Source organism: Cydia fagiglandana, chromosome 7, assembly GCF_963556715.1.
Source record: "Cydia fagiglandana chromosome 7, ilCydFagi1.1, whole genome shotgun sequence".
NCBI classification, from domain to species: Eukaryota; Metazoa; Arthropoda; class Insecta; order Lepidoptera; family Tortricidae; genus Cydia; species Cydia fagiglandana.
This window is the reverse complement of record NC_085938.1, coordinates 17,535,256-17,558,282: the sequence shown is the minus strand read 5'-3', so window position 1 is coordinate 17,558,282 and position 23,027 is coordinate 17,535,256. Positions and strand designations below refer to the sequence as shown.

The window sequence follows — 23,027 nt, the reverse complement described above, 5'->3', positions numbered from 1 at the left end:
ATGAAAGTACGAATATACTTATAATTGTAAATGTCAGAACAACTGTTATTTATTCCTGAAAAATTGTAAATAAATTAGCAAAATTTCTACGCGGTTTTTTCAACTTCCAAGTCTGTTAGAAATAACAAAGCCAAGCGCTCTAGTTTATTATATTTAACGTAGGTAATTTCCCGTAAAATATGCGGGGACAACGTCGCGAAAAATGTCCGCGCTTGTGTAATTCTAAATATTCTAATTAAGGCGACCAGCTGTTCTTTTTTAATCTTGCCGTCGAAGTGCGTCGTGATGTCGTGAACGCGCAAGGTGTTTCAAGTGTTCCAACAAGTTTAAGAGTTTTGTCCCTCTGTCACAGAATAAGTTAGTATTTCATACAGAACGGACACGCTCGCCCGCCCGAAATTACCTCACCCAGCGCAGCAGATTGTCTATGTTGTCGGCGGCCGTAAAATATTTGTTTTACCGGCTATAAGTACTAGATAAAATAATAATAATTTAGCCTACATACGTCCCACTGCTGGGCACAGGCCTCCTGTCAAGCACGAGAGGGTTTGGGCTATAATCGCCACTCTATGAGTTTTTCGGAACTTATGTCCGGATGGTCGACGACCGGTTGGGCGTCCTAGGTATCGCTGGTGCGATGAGGTCGTGAAAGATCTGAACGAGCTCGGTGCCGTCGATTGGACAGAAACGGCGCTAGACAGCATGGCGTTCATTAGTGTAAGCATGGCGTTCCTTAGTGTCAGAGGCCAAGATCCACTTCGGGTCGCTGCGCCACGGCAGTAAGTAAGTAAGTATGTACGAAATATCATGTGATATTTACCACTAGCTTTTCGGTGATGGAAAACATCGTGAGGAAACCTGCATACGTCTGCGAAGAAATTCAAATGTATATGTGATGTCCCCAATAGAGGTACTAGTATTGGTCATTAATCAACAATAAACTGCCGGATTCGAACTTTAAGATACGTCATTTAATAGATCTTGAAACGATATGGATTAGATGTGTCAGTGTCAAAAGTGACGTATTTGTTTGAAGAAACGTCACATTTGACACTGACATATCTAATTCATATCGTTTCTAGATCTATTAATTGATGTATCTTAAAGTTAGAATCGGGCCGAAAGTTTAATACTTCGATTTACATTTATACTTGACAAAGTCTGTAAAAACAAGTTCAACAACGGAACAATTGCAAAAATTTTAATAACCGTTGAAATAAATAATCCAATTCCAATTCTGATTTTTAAATTTAAATCACTGACATTACTCACATAGCATACTCTTCCGCTCTATTTTAAAAAGTCGTAACTGCCTTCAATATTTGTATGTAGATACGACATTTTGGTGTACAGTTTCCGAATTTTCGATAACCTATTCGTTTTAACGGCCATAGTCGCCGCGGGCATTTGAGTTTCACAAAACATTATCATTTGGCGTATTTAACCAGTATATTTAGAACCTTATATTACACACAGTTGATAAGAACCGAGTGTTCAACTGGTAGCACATATTAAAGTACAAATGTTTTGCGAACGCAGTCTGTGCCGAAACATATTGTTCATAATTACCCACGCCGGAACGGTAACCGAATGCAAACAGTTTTACATCTGATTATGGTAATGGATTATTGACTTTATAAATTAAATGAACCGGGTCTTAATGCTGCGTTTCGGCTGAAAATCTGGATTCAATTAACGGAAAGTCTATGCTGATTTCATTGGACAATAAAGTACCTAGTGCTGGAGGTCAATTCGAACGTACATTTTGACATCAAATTTATATCTAAATGATGTCAATTATTTATCATTCGTAAGTCCATTTTTAGGGATCCGTACCCAAAGGGTAAAACGGGACCCTATTACTGTCCGTCCGTCTGTCACCAGGCTGTATCTCACGAACCGTGATAGCTAGACCGTTGAAATTTTCACAGATGATGTATTTCTGTTGCCGCTATAACAACAAATTCTAAAAACAGAATAAAATAAAGATTTAAGTGGGGCTCCCATACAACAAACGTGATTTTTGACCGAAGTTAAGCAACGTCGGGCGGGGTCAGTTCAGTACTTGGATGGGTGACCGTTTTTTTTTTTGCCATTTTTGCATTATGGTACGGAACCCTTCGTGCGTGAGTCCGACTCGCACTTGCCCGGTTCTTCTCATACTTGTCCAAATTTGGTGCGAACAAAATGCACGGGCGAATGGTAACAAAATTATATCTATTATACTTAAAGGCCTCCTGGTTAATTTGGTCGCATTTGTTCATTGTTTGTAAATGTATTTATTAGGGCAATTCGACCATTTATTGACACCAAAGAACAAACCTTGATTGTTACTCAGATTTTTATAAATATGTACCTATTATTAAATTCACGTTATAACTTCAAGGAAAACTGCCGTGGGACTCAGACAAATTGAAACATAATATAAACAAGTCACTCACGTAATTTAGGATGGATATCGCTCGGCGTATTTCAAACCGACCGAAATTTCTTCTTTATAACCCCAAGGCGCCCACACATCGAAACTTGCTAAGAAAAAGCTATTATGATTTTTCAAAACAAAGGTTCATATTAAAATATATGAGAGACCTTTTAATATGCCTCTGGGCGGCTAAAGGATCAATTTCTTCAAACAAAAACGTCAATTTTGACACTGATAGATCAAACGACGATGACGATTATGGTAACATTCCATTTCTAACCGCAGCTGCACTCCTAGTACTGAACGCGTCGCTGTTATTGTCAATTTCCATAGTAAAATGAACAGTAATGCAGCTGTCGTTGGAAATGGACGGTCACCTTTAACGAAATTTAACAGTTCTACGCGGACGAAGTCGTGGGCAAAAGCTTGTGTCTTATAATTACGATAATATATGTATAGCAAAACTTCCAAACAATCATTAAATACCTTTATTCAATACGTCATATATTAGGTAAGAAAAAAAAGTGTAAGTAACAAAATATATATAGTATAAACTCAAAGATAATCCATCCATCACCCGCTAACTGCACATCACAAAATAATATACACAAAAACCCCACTTCGCCAAGTAACCACTCAATAACGTTAAAAATGAGCTTTCAAATAGCAAGTAAATTGTTTCTCCCGCCCGATACATCGGGAAAATGAAAAGTTTCCCTATCAGCCCACTGACACATCGACTGGCGTTCACATCTTTGTGAACCGAGATCATGCAAAGGAACTGAGGTCTTAGTGACAGGCGCGGATGGTACTACCCGTTCCCTTCAAGTTGGCCGCCGGCGACCGTTACATGATAACGGCACAGGTACAATTTCTAGTACGGTCGACAGTACTTTATTTATTAATGCTTACTTTATTTAAAAAAAAATGTGATTGTATTAAATTTATGAAATAAAAGTAGTTGTAAGCCGATTAGATAAAGCGTCAGAGGAGGTAGTGCGAGGAAGCGGGCCGGGAGGTAACGGCAAACTTGAAACGAGCGAGTAGTACAATGTACACCGTGCTCAAGGTTCAATTTCCTGTGCATTGTGTTGTGTAGATATTTTGAAGCTGCCAACTAGCTATTGGTAAGTAATCCATCATTCATGCGAGGGAACAAAAGCGTACGGTACAGTACGCCATCTTTTAAAAGTACCGATAAAAGCTTTATTTTATAATATACTAGAAAATGTTACGGCGCACCGCTTGTTGCTGGTTCTTTTGTTTTTATTAACCATTTTAACTTGAAATCATTTGTGAGGTCTTGAATTAATTTTTGGAAAGTTTTATTAACATGAAAATTTATATAAGAATTGTAGTGAAAGGCAACAATGTAACAAAAATAATTAAATTAAACTCGTTTACAAGGAACGCTCAATCGTAGTAGGTCTTTATTTATTTAGTTATTAAACTGTAGGTATTCCACAAAAGCAAAAACCTTACAGTACAAAAGGCGAACTTACTACCATAAGGCATTATCTACCAGTCAACCTTAAAGTTTCCGTCACACAGGTGCGTTTTCCGGGCGGGGCATGAGCGTTTTATATGTAAAAGCGGCGCGCCCCGCTCACGCGCCGCCCGTAAAACGTGCCTGTGTGATAGAGCCTTTAGGCTAAGCAAGAGAGATATGATGAGATTTGAGACGTAAATTGCGTTAATTTGTAATTGTTCTCTTTTCAGTTGACACATTCCCCGATTAAACCGTTCATATGAGCGTGGTGGTTTAAAATCGTGGGTTGAAACCAATGACCTTTTATTTATGTAGACGTTCATAGTTGACAAAACTAAAATTTGATCCAACGATTTTGACAACTTGACAGGTTGGCGTCACCCATACGACTAACTAAATATAGGTTCTGGAACCTATATTTAATGGCTCACGAACGAGCGCCTGGTACCATATCTACCTCAATTTACTTACATCTATGGTTGAAACCTCGGTTAGCACAACACCCAAGTAACACAACGTAGCTGAATATTGTTTGAATAATAGAGCATGCCGTACTTAATGCTGAATAAGGTAGCTGTATAACAGCTGAATAAGCGTTATACAGACGTTATACAGAAGGTTTGGGCGCAAAGTGGGCAGTGCCCACGCCGCTTATTTCTGAATAACAGTAATGTAATAGCTATATAAGTGTATGCCCACACATTGAATCGCTGAATAACACTTGTATAGAGGCTGTCAAAAGCTTATATACCGCTTTTAAACCAAAGTTATCCAGCTTTGTACACAATGAATCAGTTATTCACACGTTATGAAGCTTTTGGTTCCAAAGTGCATTTTTACAGAAAATATATTCAGATATTTGTGTTAAATCAATGATTTGTCTTCCATTTTAATTTGTGAACTCGTGTCAAAGTGTAGTTTCTGTAGTGAAAACTTACAAAATAAGGAGGACATCACCCATATATTTATTTGATGTTTACATAACTTCAATTTCATTGCGCATGCGACTTTACTGTTAATATATATATGCATTTTATTTAAAATTTTAAAGCGCCGCGTAAATAATGCACCGTTTCAAAAGTAAATATAGAAAATTTACTACTCCACATTTAAATTTGTAATTTTTCTGCAGTGTATAGATGTTTTAGTGATAGAAAATGTACTTTAACAAGTTATGCTACGATAAAACTAGTTTTATAAATGAATAAAATGGGTTTTTCAGTTCATTTTCAATTCCTATATAATTGTAGAGGTTAGAAAGTGAGCAACCGTAATGGCGTCCGACTGTGCTGAATATAAGCTGCTGCCACAGCTATTATTGTGCTAATTTCTGAATAAGCATTCACATTATTCGCGTTACTAAGCAACATGTTAGATAATAATGGTCTTAACACAACAAGTTTTGAATAACATCAGTATAATAGTAATTGTTTTCTCAATCTTAAAGCCTATTAGGGTTCTATACACAAATAGTAAAAACCACATAGATCCTCACTACTTTGATGATAAAACATTATAGGTATGTAACATGGGCAATATTCAATCCTACTTCCCACTAATATTATAAACGCGATATAATATATAAGTTATATGATAAATCTGGGGGGCACGGCAGTTTACACAGTTATTTTTTCCGTTATCAGTTCCGACAAATATGTAGTAGGTAAAGGTAACGCAAAGATGTACGACGTGAGTACGAAGATGTATATAGTATGAGTGGTATGGTTACGAGTATGGTATGAATATGAATATGGTATAGGTGCGAAGGTGAGGGTATATCATTCATTCATTCATATTAGTAGCGGGTATCACGGGTATGAGTACAATAAGTATAGTTTGATATGGGCAGTATTGTTTAGGTATGAGTACGAGTACAGTGTGGGATGGATATGAGTAGACCCACTTGAAAACTAAAAACAGTCTGTTCAAAATCGACAGGAGAATCGATTTCGCTATGAGGGTAATTATTTTATTTTTCTCATACCCAGTCCAGTCTACAACTTTTTAATGCAACAATATGAATAACTAGCATTTGACACCTTGTTTGCCAACTAACAACAACCTTAAATGGCCATTGGTAAACTTTATCTCGTTGCAGTAAGGTATGAAAATGGTCAGTTAACAGTGTTTACGATGGTAACTAGCAATTGTTTTACGTCATTAAAAGTAGAGATGCAACGGATAGTTGTTTGGCCGGATTCCGGATATCCGGCCTGGACACTGGCCGAATATCCGGTATCCGGCCGCCGGATATTCGGCCGGCGGAACTATACCTACATTTCGGTTTTTCAGGTGCGCATTCTGCAGGTTTGACCTGTTTCCTAGTAAACGTTCGCGCGGACTCATTTCTAGGTTCGAAATGAGTGCGCGTGCAAGTCAGTGGAATGATTAAATTGTTTTAAAATAATAAACAAGTACGATTATGACCGTGTCTGTTTCTTAAATCCAATTTACTCCGAAATCATGCAATGTTACTATCCGGTATCTGGCCGAATAGAAGGTCACTATCCGGTATCCGGCCGGATAGTAAAATAGTGGCCGGATAGGCCGGATAGTAACTGGATATCCGGTGCATCTCTAATTAAAAGGACTATGCATCTTGTGTAAAATAACCAATCGAAGAGAATTGTTAAGAAAACTAAACCTCGATTTTTTAAATAATGGTTGGATTAAAGAATATGCGTATTTATTCTTGATGCGTTCAAAATAAAATAAAAACACGCTCAAGTTCAAAGCAATCAGACTCAAGTAGCACTGTTGACCGTGTATAAAGCTACGGAACCCTCTCCACTGCGCACTTGTTGATACTAAGCAGTAGTTTGAATAGCGCTTCTCATTGCGTTCATTTTGCAGCTTTTAGCAAGAAAATATAGTATATGTGTACTAAAATCGCTATAACTTAAGTATAAGTGTTGTTTTAGTATTTATTATTCAGACGTTATGTCAATAAAAGCCATAATTAACCCATATATGCAGCTACTGAATAACAAATAATATGTGGATTTTATTACAGCTTCCAGTAATAGCGTCCACCTTTATTCAAAAACTAGCGTTAAAACAGAAACTGCAACCGCTTTTATACAGTTGAAAGTCTTCACCGACGCTTCTTTTCAGCATTTAGTAGCCACTATCACATTTTTCTTAATATTGTCTGCTTAAAATCATACAACACAGAATATATACAGCTAATTGCTGCTAATGCTGCTATTGTGCAGCTTTTAGTAACCACAAATGCTTTAAGCTGAATAATGTCTAAGTAACTGTGTAAGAAATAAGTATTATTCAGCTTTAATATGCAAAACCGATACTATGCAAAATTTATTCAGCATTTATTGGTATAAAGGCCCCACTAGGCCCACATATTTTCTTATTCCGAATTTAGTAATTTCCACCGCATATACACAAAATTTATGCAATCTTAATTTGAATAAGATGATAATTTTACTCTATTATCCTGCTTGTGTGTTACTTGGGCATCTCGGTTGCATATAGTAGAAAAAATTACCGATTCCGAAAGAGAAGGTGACTAGAAATTCGGTCAATTTCCTCATCATGCAGTCAAGGGGTTAACACCCTATTTCGCAGTAGAAGTTCCACAGTACTAGGGTGGGTGTACTGCGCGATACATTTGCCATCTATGTCGAACTGCGTGACAGATTGACATGTGATATGTCAGGATACATTCTGAAGAAAACACCTGAAGAAATAGGTATACTTTGACGCGAATACCGTTTAGACTTCTTAGTTAGCATGGGGTATTTTATCCACAGTTAGATTCGTACGTACTTTACTTATAAGTTACTTATAACAAAATATTTATCCTCTAGTCGTTAGTTGAGGGAAGGAATGGAAAAATCGTGCGCGCTTCGTAGGCTTCCGTAGCCCGTTACCGATCACACCATAGAAAGCTATATAGGCTAAGAGCAATTTTTCCTTTTCTTTACAAATAAAGTGTTCCACTGCTGGGCACAGGCCTCCCCCCTAGACGTCCAAGCTTCCCGGATAACTGCAGCATCCGTCCAGTTTCTGAGAAATTTCACCGACCATTTTTCCTTTAATATAAAAAAATACAGAATATATTTTTACGCATTAATGAAGGTATTTAACCACGGGTAATATGCTCCTTCGTTTGTTTTTTTTCGAATTCGGTAGACTCAGACCGAACCGAAGTTTAGTTATCAGTAAGTTTCGGTACCTAGCTTAAATACAGGAAAAATCATGTGTCGGCTGAAGGTCCGGTTTCGGTTGGATACTTGATACTATTGAAGCGCTTGTGACTTGTACCACACCAGACGGCTCGCGGCTGTTTCGTATTTACATGTAACCGGGCCCCTGTTTTCCATTACTCTTTGTATGGGTGCAGATATTATATGTATGCACTACATGCGTAATACGAACGGCTTAAATGCCGCTCAGGATCTGATAAACAGTGCAATTTATCATTGCGAATTGTTTCAATAAAAATTACAGTGCTTTGGGTAAATACATTCTAATAAAATGTTGTGTTTTTTAACCATCAGATTTCAATTTAATGTAAAATATATGTTGTTGTATGGCAAATAATGAAATTGTCGCAATTGCAACCTGTACCACCCGAACAAAACGTCGTAAGTGCCGTAATATACATGGCACTTACGCGTTTAGGATGCGAGACTTACGCTCCGCTTCTATGGTTTGTTGTCAAAACATCAACTCATGGCGCAAATTACTGGTTCTGTGTGCCGGTGTTATACGACGTTAGTAATAATAGTTTAATATGAATGAATGAAATGAATGAAAACATTTATTTTCAGGCAACTATTGGCCCAATATGTATTCTCCGTATGGAAATAGTCTCTCGCTTTTTACTTAAAGACTCGGACAGACATAATGACCTTTAGTACAGTGAACCTTTACCTACAGGACTCTGAAAAAGTGTTTGCTAATTCAAAATTAAAAACATCCTTTATTCATCAACTGTTCCAGGTTTTTCATATCTTTCCCCGAAACCGGAACCCATTTAGCTGGAAAAATTAAAAACGAATCAAATAAAACATTACTCAAACACAACATTGTACAAACCAGCACACAAACAAGAATTTTACATTCCAGAACCACGTAAATTTTAGGTTTATTTAGTCTTGTTACCGGAAGCGCTGGTGGCCCAGCGGTGAGAGCGTGCGACTTGCAATCTGGAGGTCGCGGGTTCAAACCCTGGCTCGTACCAATGAGTTTTTCGGAAATTATGTACGAAATATCATTTGATATTTGCCAGTCGCTTTTCGGTGAAGGAAAAACATCGTGAGGAAACCGGACTAATCCCAATAAGGCCTAGTTTACCCTCTGGGTTGGAAGGTCAGATGGCAGTCGCTTTCGTAAAAACTAGGGCCTACGTCAAATCATGGGATTAGTTGTCAAGCGGACCCCAGGCTCTCATGAGCCGTGGCGAAATGCCGGGATAACGCGAGGAAGAAGAAGAAGAAGAAGACCATGGATTGAAGCGAAAAAGCATAAATATGTGTGACGCGACTGTACAACCGAAACAAAGATCGAACGAACCTAATAACTACATCACTCTGAGAGGGAATTTGAAAAAACACCTGGGGCGCTATTGCAGTCGGTTGCTGATGGATTGCTCACAAAAACCAGTGTAGGAGCATTCCACGGGCTGTCCCGTACAAACGCATTTCCTGTGTTGCGACTTTTTTCTCGGCATTTAAAGCGGGCGATTATTTTTCTGTGCATATTTTTGACCATTTGTCATAGAAAAGGAAACTCTTAAACCTTTAAATCTTCAGAAACTTCGCGTTTGTACGGGACAACGGTAGACAATTTCATGGAATGCTCCTGTAACGGCTCGATTCGGAAAGTGAATTAAATTTCTACTAGACTTCAAAAAGTTACGATATGGATAATTTAAAGATATTTGTAAGATATGGCAATTTTGACGTTTCCGCGATTCTGGAGGTCCTCTTGAACGATTTCGACAAGTTATGACTTAGATATCCAAGTCACATCTAGTCAATATCTAATGTAGATCTAGTTGATCTCTAAATCGTCTCTAGATCTTGTGATTATCTCGAAATCCGAATAGGCCTGTAAGTAGCTCTCTTTAACACTCCATCCATCGATCCATCCATTAATTAACTATATTAATTTCTTTCAGCGAGGAAATGTTGCCAGCATCTACGGCACCATGCCGCAGGTGGATATTTTGTAATCATTTATTTGGATATTAAGTTCGTATGCAATAATAAATATTTGTTTCATAACGATAGCTGACTTCGCTAAATGTAAAATATTACAAATTTCTAAACCATTCTAAGTTCAAGTTAAAAAGTTGCACATCAAATGAGTTTGTATGAGCACTTCATGTCTAAATTGAGTTGGTACAATTAATAACAAAACTTCATGGTTTCCTGGCAACACTGGCCGGGACCAAACGTCAAATTAGCTCTGCGTATTTAAATAAGTAATTATAATTATTATAATGGAATAATTAACAAGTTATGGTGATAAATAGAACCTGCACGTCGCAATTATAGTGCTGTATCATTATCTAAAGTGTTACATTAACATAAGAAGAAATATATTGACGACAAAAAACATGGAAACTGTCAACGATGTAACGTTCCAGATTTAAAAATTACACCGTTTTTGCCTGTATTTCACCGAAGATTTTACAGATGAGTATTGTTTTCATAATTTATAAGCCTAGTTTTTAGTTTATTTCTAATTGTCATACTTTTTTTTGCTACCTTCATACGATTTGAGGAGAACTTTGTTTAAAACATAACAGGATTTTAACATACCTAAATATCTTAATTCATTCTTAAATCACCTTAAGAACCATTAAATCATACCCTGCGGTAAGCAGTTAACTTATAAAACAGCAAATTATGAAATTTATTGTATAAATTCTAAGAAGCTTATCACAGTTATCACTTACAAATCAAGTCATTTGTAGTTTACATTTTTTTTTAAATCACTATATTCTGTTAGAAGCATTGAATTTCATTCATCTATTTTGCTCAGATGTCATACACTACCAATATGTTTACAGCTCAAACTACTAAGATGACTACACGCAGGGATGTCCTGGTTGCTAAAATGCAGCAATTACAGAAAGAACTGAAAACAGCCGAAGAATTGAACAAAAGACTCCTTCAAGAACAGGAAGAGAGTGCAGAGCAATTTGAGCAAGTTGTTAGAATAAACACAACCCTCAAGTCTCAGCTCGCTAACCAGGATGTTGAGTTCGAAGACATGCAGGGGCAGCGGGATGAACTTCAAGCTGCCGTTGATCAGTTCAAGAATTGTCAGGAGATACATGAGCAGGCATTACAACGCATCCAGGACTTAGAACAGCAGCTGGAGGAGTCAGAAACAAAACATAGTTGCAAGTATTGCTCCGGCCACTCCGGACTGCGAGACAATAATTTAAGTATTTTTGCTGAAATTAATAGCTTTGATGTAGATTCAGTCGATGATAGCATAGGGTTCTCCCCAATGGTAGAAACAGTAGATTTAAAAAGTTCTGTGCACATTGAAGGCAGTAGTGATATTAGAGTCGCACTGAAAGGATCCAAAAAAATAAAAAAATATTTAAAACTCAGTAGATTCATAAAGAAATCTAAACTTTTGCTAAAACGCCATAATTCAATATTCAAAATGATACAATCCAAATGTAACAGTGTCGCCTTAAGCGATGAACTTCTAAACTGCCAATACCAACTAGACCGGACAGTAGAAGAATTGAGTCATCGCTCCGATGAACTAGAAAAATTAGAATTAAAGTTGAAAAACTTAAATAATAGAGACGAACTGTCAAGTAAAGCGTTACAGGAATACATAGCCTTTATGAATAATGTTCTAGAACCGGGGAGCGGCTACACTCTGCGTATGGACTCGCCGCGGCCACCGCCCCGCCCCGCCGCGCCGGACTCGCCCGCGCTGCGCGCCGCCCTGGCCGCGCCGGGCTCGCCCGCGCTGCGCGCCGCCCTGGCCGCGCCGGGCTCGCCCGCGCTGCGCGCCCTGTTCGCGTCGCGCGCCGCCCGCGCGCCCGAGCTGCGCGGCGACTCCGAGCCCGCCCCTCGCGTCGCGGATCCGGCGCCCCCGCCGCCATCGTCACCGCCGAGCCGAGCCGAGCAGGTTCCATCGGGGCCGGGCCGAGCCGAGCCGACTCCGTCGCTGCCGTGCCTCGTCGAGCCGGCCCCTTCACCGCCGAGCCTTGTCAAGCTGGCTCTGTCGCTGCTGACCTACGTCGAGTCTGCGCCATCCCCGCCGAGCCCTGTCTCGCCAGCTCCATCGCCGCTAGGCCTCCCCTCGCCAGCACCAGCGCCGCCCCGCCTCGGGTCTGGGGCGGCCCCGCCGCCGCCGCCGCGCCGCCCGCGCGCCGCCGGCCGCCGCACGCTGCTGTACTCGGACGAGGTGGGCGCCGGCCTGGGCGTGCTGCTGGCGCAGCGCTTGTCGCAGGGCGTCGTCAACCACTGTCACCCGGGCGCCTCTGTCGATCGTTTGATCGAATCTATTTCTGCGGGCGAGTTTGACCGCGACTCGACGCTTGTAGTTTTATTAGGGAATAGTTTAGACTGTACTAAGCGAGATATCTTAAAATTATCCGCTACGCTGTCGGCGATTGACCGGGGAGAGGTTGCTAAAATAATTATCTGTGCGCTCCCTTATAGAATGTCGAGCAAGGTCAATAAGAGGGTATTTCATTACAATTCTTTATTGTATAACCTTTCCTTGTACAGTAGTACGATTTCGTATTTTGATACGAATAAATTTATAGAAGATTTTGTTATGCCCCATAAGAGGACCTACCTACCGAGAAGATGTCTTGTAGAGTGTGCTAACCTGTTAGCATATAATATTGAAGACCCCGTCGTGGCTAGCACGGCGTCTAATAGCCTTAAGTCGCGTAGTATTTTACGCCTTGGTAGCATAGGGTTTGAGATGGAGCCGCCTGGTGATTTGAATTTAAACTAATCGCTACGACAACGTGTGCACCAGCCGGCTCCGTTCATATTGATCACTGTGATGCTAGTATGTTTGGTAAAACCAATTTATTGAACTTAGTTCATCAAAATATCCAAGGATTTACCTGTAAGGAACACGAAATTGATTTGTTTATACAGTACTCGAATATTGACATTCTCTGTATAACTGAGCACTGGCTTAAAGATCATGAATTTATGTTTAATTTCAATAATCATAGTATAGTAAGTTCATTTTTTAGGAGATCTTGCAATCGCGGCGGGTCATTGATAATGGTAAAACATAATTTAAAAAGTAAGGAGCGTAAAGACATTGTTGACATGTCAGTGGAACGCCTTATAGAACTTTCTTGTGTTGAATTGGAACAATTTATAATTATATGCGTGTACAGGCCCCCATCGGCAGACTATAACTTATTCGAATCGGTCATAGATGAAGTACTTAGTAGTGTTTTTGGAAGTCATAAAAAAATAATTGTATGTGGTGATTTCAATATTAATTTGCTAGAAAATTCGCCATTATGTGGAAGGTTACTAAATACTTTTAAATCCTTCAATTTAGTCAATTTATTTTGTGAACCCACTCGAGTCACAGCAACCAGTGCTACATGTATAGATAACATCTTTAGTAATAATGACGCGATTAGTAAATCTGTTATTAACAACCTAAGTTCTGACCACTGTGGACTAAAAGCTTCTTTCAGCGGGAAAACTGAAGAAATTCCTCAAGATACTTTGTGCAGGCCGATTTCCGAAAGTCGCCTAGGTTTATTCAATCGTAATATTACTAAACAATTATGTTGTCTTTCATGTACCCAGGAAAACCCTGACTGTTTGAGTTCCGAGTTGTTTAATTGTATTAAAAAGGAATTTGATGCCTGTTTCATTCAGAAAAAGGTGCAAGGCAAGGCTAAGACTAAATTTAGCGACTGGGCTACACCGGATATTCACGAGAAAAGACGCCGGCTCTACGACTTATATGATTTAAAGGCAACTGATAAAAGCCCGGAATTTCTAGAGTACGTCAAAAATTATTCTAAATCTTTTAAAATGTTGTGTGTCGCCGCTAAAGCCGATTATTTGTCGAAAAAGATCCTAAATTCCAGCGATAAAGTCAAAACTGTATGGCAAGTTATCAGTAATGAAACTGGAAAACGTAAACTGAAGGATCCGCACTACAACCTACGAATTGCTGACACTTTAGTAAGTTCCGACCGTGAAGTAGCAGATCATTTTGAGCGGTTTTTCTCGAATATCCCGGTAGAAACAACAAGATCCCTTAATTCATCGCCAGACGTCGCTGAAGAAATTTTGAAGACAAATGTGGCAGAATGTACAGAAATCTTCAAATTTTCGTATGTCTCATCGAATATAGTTCTTAAGACTTTTAGGTCTTTAAATTTAAAGAAAACAGAAGATCTTTGGGGCCTGTCTGTCAAAGTATTAGATTCCATCATTGAGTCAATTACACCATACTTAGCTGAGATTTTCAACAGATGCATTGATGCTGGAATTTTTCCAGATATTATGAAACATAGCAAAATTATCCCTCTGTTTAAATCAGGAACGAGAACAGATCCCACGAACTTTAGACCGATTTCAATACTACCGGCATTAAGCAAAGTGTTCGAGAAACTTATTCTGAATCAACTATTGTCACATTTCAACAGAAACAAACTGCTTGATAGCAATCAATTTGGTTTCACCAAAGGTCGATCAACTACTGACGCCGGTGCGGTACTTCTAAAACACATCTTTGATGCTTGGGAAAAAGCTCAAGATGCTGTTGGAATTTTCTGTGATCTGTCAAAGGCATTTGATTGCGTTGATCACGAAAATTTAAAGAGAAAATTAAGCCGCTATGGGATAAAAGCTAGTGCCCTTGACCTGGTCTCATCGTACCTTTCGGATAGAACTCAGCGAGTAGTTATTAATGGAACTCAATCGGCGGGGTCCCCGGTAGCCCTCGGAGTGCCTCAAGGTTCAATTCTTGGTCCCTTCCTGTTTTTGGTATACATTAATGACTTACCAAAAGTTGTGCAAGATAGACATGATATAGTGTTATTTGCAGATGACACTTCCCTTATATTTAAAGTGGACAGAAAGGAAAATAGCTTCGAGAGCATTAATGACGCGCTATCTACCATTGTAAACTGGTTTACGGCAAACAATTTGCTTTTGAACGCCAAGAAAACCAAATGCATCAAGTTTACGCTACCTAACGTCAAGCAGGTAAATAACGGCAAGATTAAAATAAAAGGTGATACGCTGGAATTTGAGGACCGAACTGTTTTCCTGGGAGTCACTTTAGACTCCAAACTGCAATGGCATGCACATATAGGCACTCTAGCCGGAAAACTTAGTTCAGCAGCCTATGCAGTGAGGAGAATCAAACAGCTGACAAACGTAGAGACGGCCAGGCTGGTATACTATAGTTACTTCCATAGTGTTATGTCTTATGGAATTCTGTTGTGGGGAAAAGCGGCAGATATTCAGACAATATTTGTGCTGCAAAAACGAGCTGTACGTTCCATCTATGGACTGGGCGCTCGAGTATCCCTAAGAGAGAAATTCAAAGAAGTTAACATTCTTACCGTTGCATCTCAATACATACTAGAGAATATTATGTATGTTCGGAAAAACATCCACGAATTCAAGGTTAACAGTGATATCCATAACTATAACACTAGAAACAAACATAAACTTGCCGTGCCCGCCCACCGCCTCCGTAAGGTTAGTACGTCTTTCGTCGGGAACTGTACACGTTTTTATAACAAAGTCCCCACTGATGTAGTGAATTTACCACTTCACAAATTTAAGTCGCACATTAAGCACTCCTTGTTATGTAAGGCGTACTACACTGTAAATGATTTTATAAACGATAGAGATGCTTTTAAGCCGGTAGCTTGATTGGTTTCATTAGTATAATAAGAATTAAATAAATATTGTTTTTTTTTTTACACTGAATTAAATATGCTAGTGTCCAGTAGAATTGACACATGAGACAATGATGTTCTCGCTTGATTATATTGTTTAATTTAATTTTAGTTTTGGACACTTGGAGACCTTATACATCTCTAAGTACATATTTATTTATTTGATTTTTATTTTTGATTGTACATACTTACCTATATTTTTAATGTTTCTGACACTTAGAGACCTTTACATCTCTAAGTCAACTTAGGCTAGTAATTATGTGAAGCTATATTACTGTCTTTTTATGTAACATATGAGCACAAAATGCCGTGTCTTACAGCTACATGTTATTACTATTTTAATATTAATATAGGCCGGTAGCTTGAACATGTCATGCTCGCTTAAAAGTCTTTGCTTACGGTGGCGTTGTTGATCGGGTCGCCACTTTCCCGAATGAAGGTTGAGGGAAGCGATGGCTGAGATACGCGTCATACTCGTGAACGGGTGCTGTTTGTGGAGACTGGTCTGTTAAGCTAACACGAGCTATTATACTTAGTAACTTTTATTAATTAATTACAGTGAGACGCCTCATTCTGTTCTCGTATGTTTCTTTTCTTTTAATGAATGTATTAATTATACAGGATATTGACTCTTGGAGACCCTATACATCTCTAAGGATAACTTGATAAACTATATAATCTTATAGTTCTGACACCTAGAGACATTTACACCTCTAAATATTATAGATTTTTTGTGTGTGTTTTTTTATCTGTATTTTGTATGTAATTCGACATTAAGAGACCATATACATCTCTTAGTAATTGTAATACGTTAGATTGAATTGTTAGTTTTAATTTATAAAATTGTTGATGTTATTATTTTTGCTTTTATGTAAATTCAATGTTGACGTGTAAAAGTGCCCTTGTGGCCTATTTGCTGAATAAATGTTGATATTTGATATTTGATATTCCGTAAGACCACATACGGCTCGATTCGGGAAATGAATTAGATCTCTACTAGACATCAGCAAGTTACGATATGGATAATTTGAAAATATTTGTAAGATAGATACCTATGTCAAATTTGACGTTTCCGCGATTCTGGAGGTCCTCTTGACTCTTGAACGATTTCGACAAGTTATGACTTAGATATCCAAGTCATATTTAGTCGAAATATAATGTAAATCTAATTGATTTCTATATCGTCTTGAAACGTGCTATTTTATAGGGGTTAAATAAATTGCAAAGCTCCGGCTTGTTCAAAGAAAGCTATAGCACGTTAGCACAAAAAAAATGAAATTAAAACAGTAAAAAATGTGGTGTCTAAATTGCTTGCTATAGGAACCTACTTTGGGAGATGAAAAAGCGAACACAAATTATATTATAGAAACTTTATTAAACCTAAGATCTTGCCAGTGGTAAGTTTGTGATTTAATCCTAACCTGCGAATCTGTGTGAACCTTTAACTTGATTTGACGACACCTAATTTTAGAACTTAGCTCAGTGGAAAGCTGGGCCGCTTAACAGGTCCAGAATAAAGCTTCACACAGAATTCTACTTATTTAAGAACTAATTTATTTTAATACTAAATACTATGTACCAGGATTTTCAAATGTATTTATCTTACTTTAGTGGTTGCTCAAAATTCTAAATTTACTCTAAACTTTGCAGCTGGCGCTGATGCCCTACTAAATTAAATCATGGAAAGGACCGACCTCAGAATTTAAACGTTCCTCAGATGCAGCGGGATGACAGGCTGCTTTCCCCGGTGAAGCTTGATGCTGAGCGGTGACGTAGAGCTCAGGGGCCGCGCACGTGGTACCAAAATGACGTGGCAGAGGCAGATGGCGTGCTTAAATTCCTCGCTCCAGGAGGTCTCCAAAATTAAATTGACTTCTAGGATTTTGAAGCTTTTGAGATAAATTACTCAACGAATGAAATAAATTAATGAATAAATGAATGAGTAAATAAATCCCGGCTCCTGAAAACCGAGAAAAGGTTATATTAGCCTACGCCCTTTATGGCCTCTAGAAAAGAGATGAAACCATTGGAAATTTGGCTCACCGCACTGGTAGCTGCTAAGCCTTCTAGCGGAGCGCTCCCTTCCCTCGAGCAGGAGTCTCTCTGCAAAGAACCACAATCTGGTTAAGAACAAACCCACAACGTCTCGCGCCATTGTGGAGTTGATCACCACGAAATTTAATTTCTACTCACTCAGTGGAGCTTCCGAAGGACTCAAGCCGTTTCCATCTTTCAGACCACCATGCCGAAAGTGTGGTCTTCCCACAAATTGGGCTCTTGCGAGCGAGTGTCCCCAGAGGGGGTCCCGAATCAAATGTGCATATCATTCTCGAATGATCTCCAATATGGAGTCCCTGAGAGCCCTAACAAAAGGTAATAGGGTGGCAGTCCCTTGAAGACACAAATCCCACGGAAATTCTGTCTGAATTATTTAGACAATATTACTCCTGAGCCTAAGAAATATATTTTACCATTTAATCTAATATTGTTTCATTCCAGAGCCACTTTGTAAGTCTGTAATTTCTATGTTTTGTTTTAAATCAAAATTGTTTTTTATCTTATAAATCCTACCTACTTCATACAAAGTTTTCCTGGAGTGACAACATAAATATCTCAAGTTTTAATTATTTTTAGTCATATGACAACCCCGACAACAGATAAGCATCGAGAGGTGCATCTGAATGCAACAGATTATGCATAGAAATGCAATCAATGAGGTTTGTTTTGGACACCGTTAAAAACGTTGAAATTAGAAGAGGGATTTTTCTTTTAATTATCAATCGACCCAAAATATTTATTTCAAATTTAGAAAAATGTACTACGTTACAATACCCCCCTCCCCGATTTTAAGGTTCAACGTAGGTGAACCGCTCGCTGTCCTCAGCGACTCGGATCCTATAAATTAGTTTATTGGACCAGACCAACAACACACCAAAGGCAAGAAAACTAACCTAATAAACAAGCTATTCAAATTTGAACAAAAATCTAACGCGGCTTCGAGATTTTGTCCCACAGGAGTATAAGGACTCTACTCTATATATCTTGAAAACAAATCTACCGTTTCCACAAACATGGAACAACCGAATCTAAAAAACCAACGACCAAATATAAAATCTCGAACCCACGTTAACATACGGAAGGTGAAAAAAACTATGCGGCCATCTGCGCAACACATAGAAAAAACCTCCGTTATACCTTACTATCCAGTGAACAAACCGTTGGCCTTCTCAGCACAACGCGGAAAAAGCTTGCAGTTGTACTGAGAAAGCCAATTCCAACCGCCAGGACCGATGTTCAGCATTCATCAATATAATCTCTCCTTGTCCGGGCAAAATGATGAAGTCTGGGCAATAAACCATCACCCGACTCCAACAACCATAAATCCAAACCGGAAAACAATCCAACAAAATCTAAGTTTCAAACCATCAAAGTTTCTAAATTGAGTTTTAATCTCTACCTAAAAAATTTGTCCCCGACTGACTTGTCGGAGGAAACGAAACGTCCCAAATCATGTTGCACAACACCCCCAAAAAATACGGTATACCTAAATAAAAAAACGAGGTACGGCAACATGCGAAATAGTACTAAAAAAAAATCATTAGGTCTTACGCCTAACGACACGTGAATTAAAAAAATAACGCTAAGTTAAAAAAACAAAATAAAGTACTATTTCGATATTTGTCGGGTATGGTAAGTACCGGACAAAGCGTAACAATGCGTTACCATTTGGTCATATTAAAGATAGCTCCGATGTTGGGGTTGAGAGGTACTTAGCAGGTGAGTGGTTTGTCGTCCTTGGCGGCACGACGACTGGTACAAGACGAGGGATCGTGCGTCCAAGGATAACTCTTCCAAACTCTAAAACCATACTAAGTCCTATAGTCCAAATCGCTCTGAGACTGAGCACAGCTTCGATCGCACCGCACATACATCACGCACTAACAGATTCAAACATTCATCGCCCATGCAAATATAATAATGTAACAGTTTTACTGTTCGCCACGTTCCGAACAAAATTCGTGAATTAAATATTTACCGAATATTTAACACTACTAACGATCTCAACCGTTTTTTTTGTTATGTTATGAGAGGTAGGTGATAGTGGTTGTCAACTCTGGCGGCAAGACGACAAGCCAAAAGAGACTCGGGGTCTTGCGTCCAGAGATAACTTCCACCTCAAAACCTAACTTCCATTTCCTACTTAAAATCTTTAATATGCCACGACCCAATTGGGTGACCATCCAGCCTTTCAAGCTCATAAACTAAAGGAGATAAAACCTTTTTAACTCTGCACGGTTCATACTTAGGTGCGAGTTTTGACATAACAAACTTAGAGGCGTCACTTTGTGTATAAGTACGCTTGTGAACAATATCCCCTACTGAAAACTTCGCCTCTCGGCGTCTCAAATTATAATATTTGGCATTTGTTTCATGTGCTTGCAGCATACGTAACCTAACCTGCTCAAAAATGTCTCTCATACAACCAAATTCGCCTGCATACTCCTCTCTAGGCATACCCACATCGTACTGTTTATCAGTATCTTTATAAAATGAGCCGTTAATGACGGGTTCCCTAGCGTGCACTAAAAAGAAAGGAGAATACCCTGTGGTTTCACTTACTGCACTGTTTATCGCAAACCTGATTTGGTGCAGCTTTTCGTCCCATGTACGGTGATTGTCCTTTACGTAAGACGCTACGGCGGTCATCACTACCTTATTATAACGCTCGACTAAATTTACCTGCGGAGTATAGCGCGGGCCATAAAAAATGTTAGGTACGTTGTAGCGTTTCAATAACTGCTTAAACTCTGATCCCGTGAATTGCGTTCCATTGTCTGCAATCACGGTTTCAGGCACGCCATGTTCCAAAATGACATGGTTTTCAAAATGCTTCGCCACCAAAGCGCTAGTAGCGCGGCGAAGTGGAAATAGCAGTGTGTGTTTCGAAAAGCAACATGTAACAACAAATAAAAATGTATAACCTGCGCGAGAGCGCGGCAGTGGACCGACGAGATCTATACTAACTACCAACCATGGTCGTCGACATACCTTTGGCTGTCCCATGAGGCCTGCAGTCGGTTTCTGCGAGTGCTTGTACGCTGCACAAACATCGCACGCTTTTACGAACTCGACTACATCCTTATACATACCGGGCCAAAAGTAGGTCAACGCCAACCGGCGATGAGTTTTAAAAACACCTAAATGCGCAGCAGTTGCTTCGCAATGATTTTGCTGCAAAACTCTCTTACGATCACACTTCTTCACCACTTCCTTCCAATCGAACTCTCGCAACAAATTATACTTTGACTTTGAAAGTCTAAAAAGTTTCCCGTCTTTTAAACAAAAATTTGGAAAATTTGCGGGAAAAGATCTACAACCATTGAAGATCTTATCATACCATTCATCTGGCTCAACGTCATCATTTGTCACGTTAATTGCATCTACTTGCATGAGTCTTGATAGTGCGTCAGGCACAACGTTAAGCGATCCCTTTCTGTGCTCAATCTCAAAGTCGAATTGAGACAGTCTGCAACCCCAACGAGCTAACCTCCCTGACGGGTTTTCAAGATTTATGAACCATTTGAGTGACGCGTGATCCGTGATCACTTTAAACTTACGTGAGCCTAAATATGCCTGAAATTTCTCCACTGAAAATATGACCGCAAGAGCCTCCCTTTCAGTGGCGCTGTAATTTCGCTCACTTTTGTTTAGGGCGCGGCTAACGTATGCGATCGGATGCTCAACCCCCTGGATGGTCTGGGAAAGCATTCCACCGATTCCGTATGAAGACGCATCACAATGTACTGAAAATTCTTTTTTAAAATCCGGTACCGCCAAAATGGGTGCCGTCACTAGAGCGTTCTTCAAAATCTTAAATGCTTCCTCTGCTTCCGCAGACCACTCGAAAGGTGGCGCCTTCTTGCCCTGTGACGTAAGTTTATTCAAAGGAGCGGCTATCGATGCGAAATTTCGGATAAACCGTCGATACCAGGAACACGTTCCTAAGAATGCCCTTACGTCACGCGCATTCGTGGGTGTGGGGAAGTTTAGAACGGCAGAAACCTTGTCAGGATCAGTACGCAACCCGAACTCGTCCACGACGTAACCGAGGTATTTTATGGACTGCCTGAAAAACTTAGATTTCTCGAAATTAATTGTCAAATTCGCCTTTTCCAACTTCGCCAACACACGATTTAGCAAAAGCAAGTGCGTCTGAAAATCTGATGAGCAAATAACGATGTCATCGATGTAACAAAAAGCTAAACCGGTTTCGATGTCACCTGTCAAATTGTGATCAATAAGGCTGTCCATCAGCCTCTGCTGACGCGCAGATGCGCCGCAGAGACCAAAAGGCATGACCTTGAACTTAAACATTCCACGACCGGGCACGCAAAAACTTGTCTTTTCCTGTGATGTTTCAGCTAACGGGATCTGCCAGAATGAGGAACTTAAATCGATCGAGGTCAGGTATTTCGCTTCCTTCAAACTATCCAAAATCTGGGGTATATACGGAATGGAATACGAATCTCCCTTTGTGACCGCATTTAATTTCCTGCAATCTAAACAAAATCGCCAATCACCGTTAGGTTTTTTAACTAAAAGAGCCGGGTTATTCCACGGACTCTCACAGGGTGTAACTACGTCCAATTTTAACATACGGTCCAACTCGGAGGCTAAAGCAGCGCGTTTTTCCGGCGATAACGGGTACTGTTTCGTTTTGATGGGCGTGGCATTACCAGTATCGATAACATGCTCCGTCAAGCTGGTTCTGCCAAGCCCCTTCTCCTCGAACGAAATGTTTTTAAATTTCCCTACGACGGTGTCCGCGAGTTCCCTCTCGGCCGCAGTTAAATGCTCGTAAGACCGAATCGTGTGTACTTGTTCTGCACTTAAACCGTTACAACTAAAATAATTTTCAGGTGGAGTCATGTGTTCCGCATTTTTTAAACATTCAGGCAATAAATCAAAAGCTTTCCAAAAATCATACCCTAAAATAACGTAATTCACGATCGAGGGTATTACTACAAACTTTATTACTTTTGTAGTATTTTCAAACGTAACCGGGACAAAAATGTACCCAATCGACTCGCAATTTACTCCATTTGCGACCCTACACGAACTAGAGTACGCTTCCTGAAATGTAAAACCAAATTTGACAAAATCCAAATGTGCATTGTTCCCTAAAACTGACAATGCTGAAC

At 39.5% G+C, this 23,027-nt stretch overlaps 2 protein-coding genes across 2 annotated transcripts in view; both read left to right on the top strand.

Moving 5' to 3' along the window:
- The window catches only part of LOC134666050 (polypyrimidine tract-binding protein 2), a 652,404-nt gene that overhangs the window by 277,031 nt on the left and 352,346 nt on the right, over positions 1-23,027 (top strand). The window lies entirely within an intron of this gene.
- LOC134666244 (formin-A-like) lies at positions 10,968-17,596 on the top strand. Its single transcript, XM_063523395.1, has 2 exons — positions 10,968-12,455; positions 17,543-17,596. The coding sequence occupies exons 1-2, from the start codon at positions 10,968-10,970 to the stop codon at positions 17,594-17,596; spliced, it is 1,542 nt and encodes a 513-aa protein (XP_063379465.1).

What these genes read in the sequence shown, in the direction of transcription:
- LOC134666244 (XM_063523395.1), top strand. Translation starts at nt 10,968, where the DNA reads ATGACTACACGCAGGGATGTCCTGGTTGCTAAAATGCAGCAATTACAG. An exon ending in TTGACCGCGACTCGACGCTT is followed by an intron (nt 12,456 to 17,542) that starts GTAGTTTTATTA and finishes AACGTTCCTCAG; the next exon opens with ATGCAGCGGGATGACAGGCT.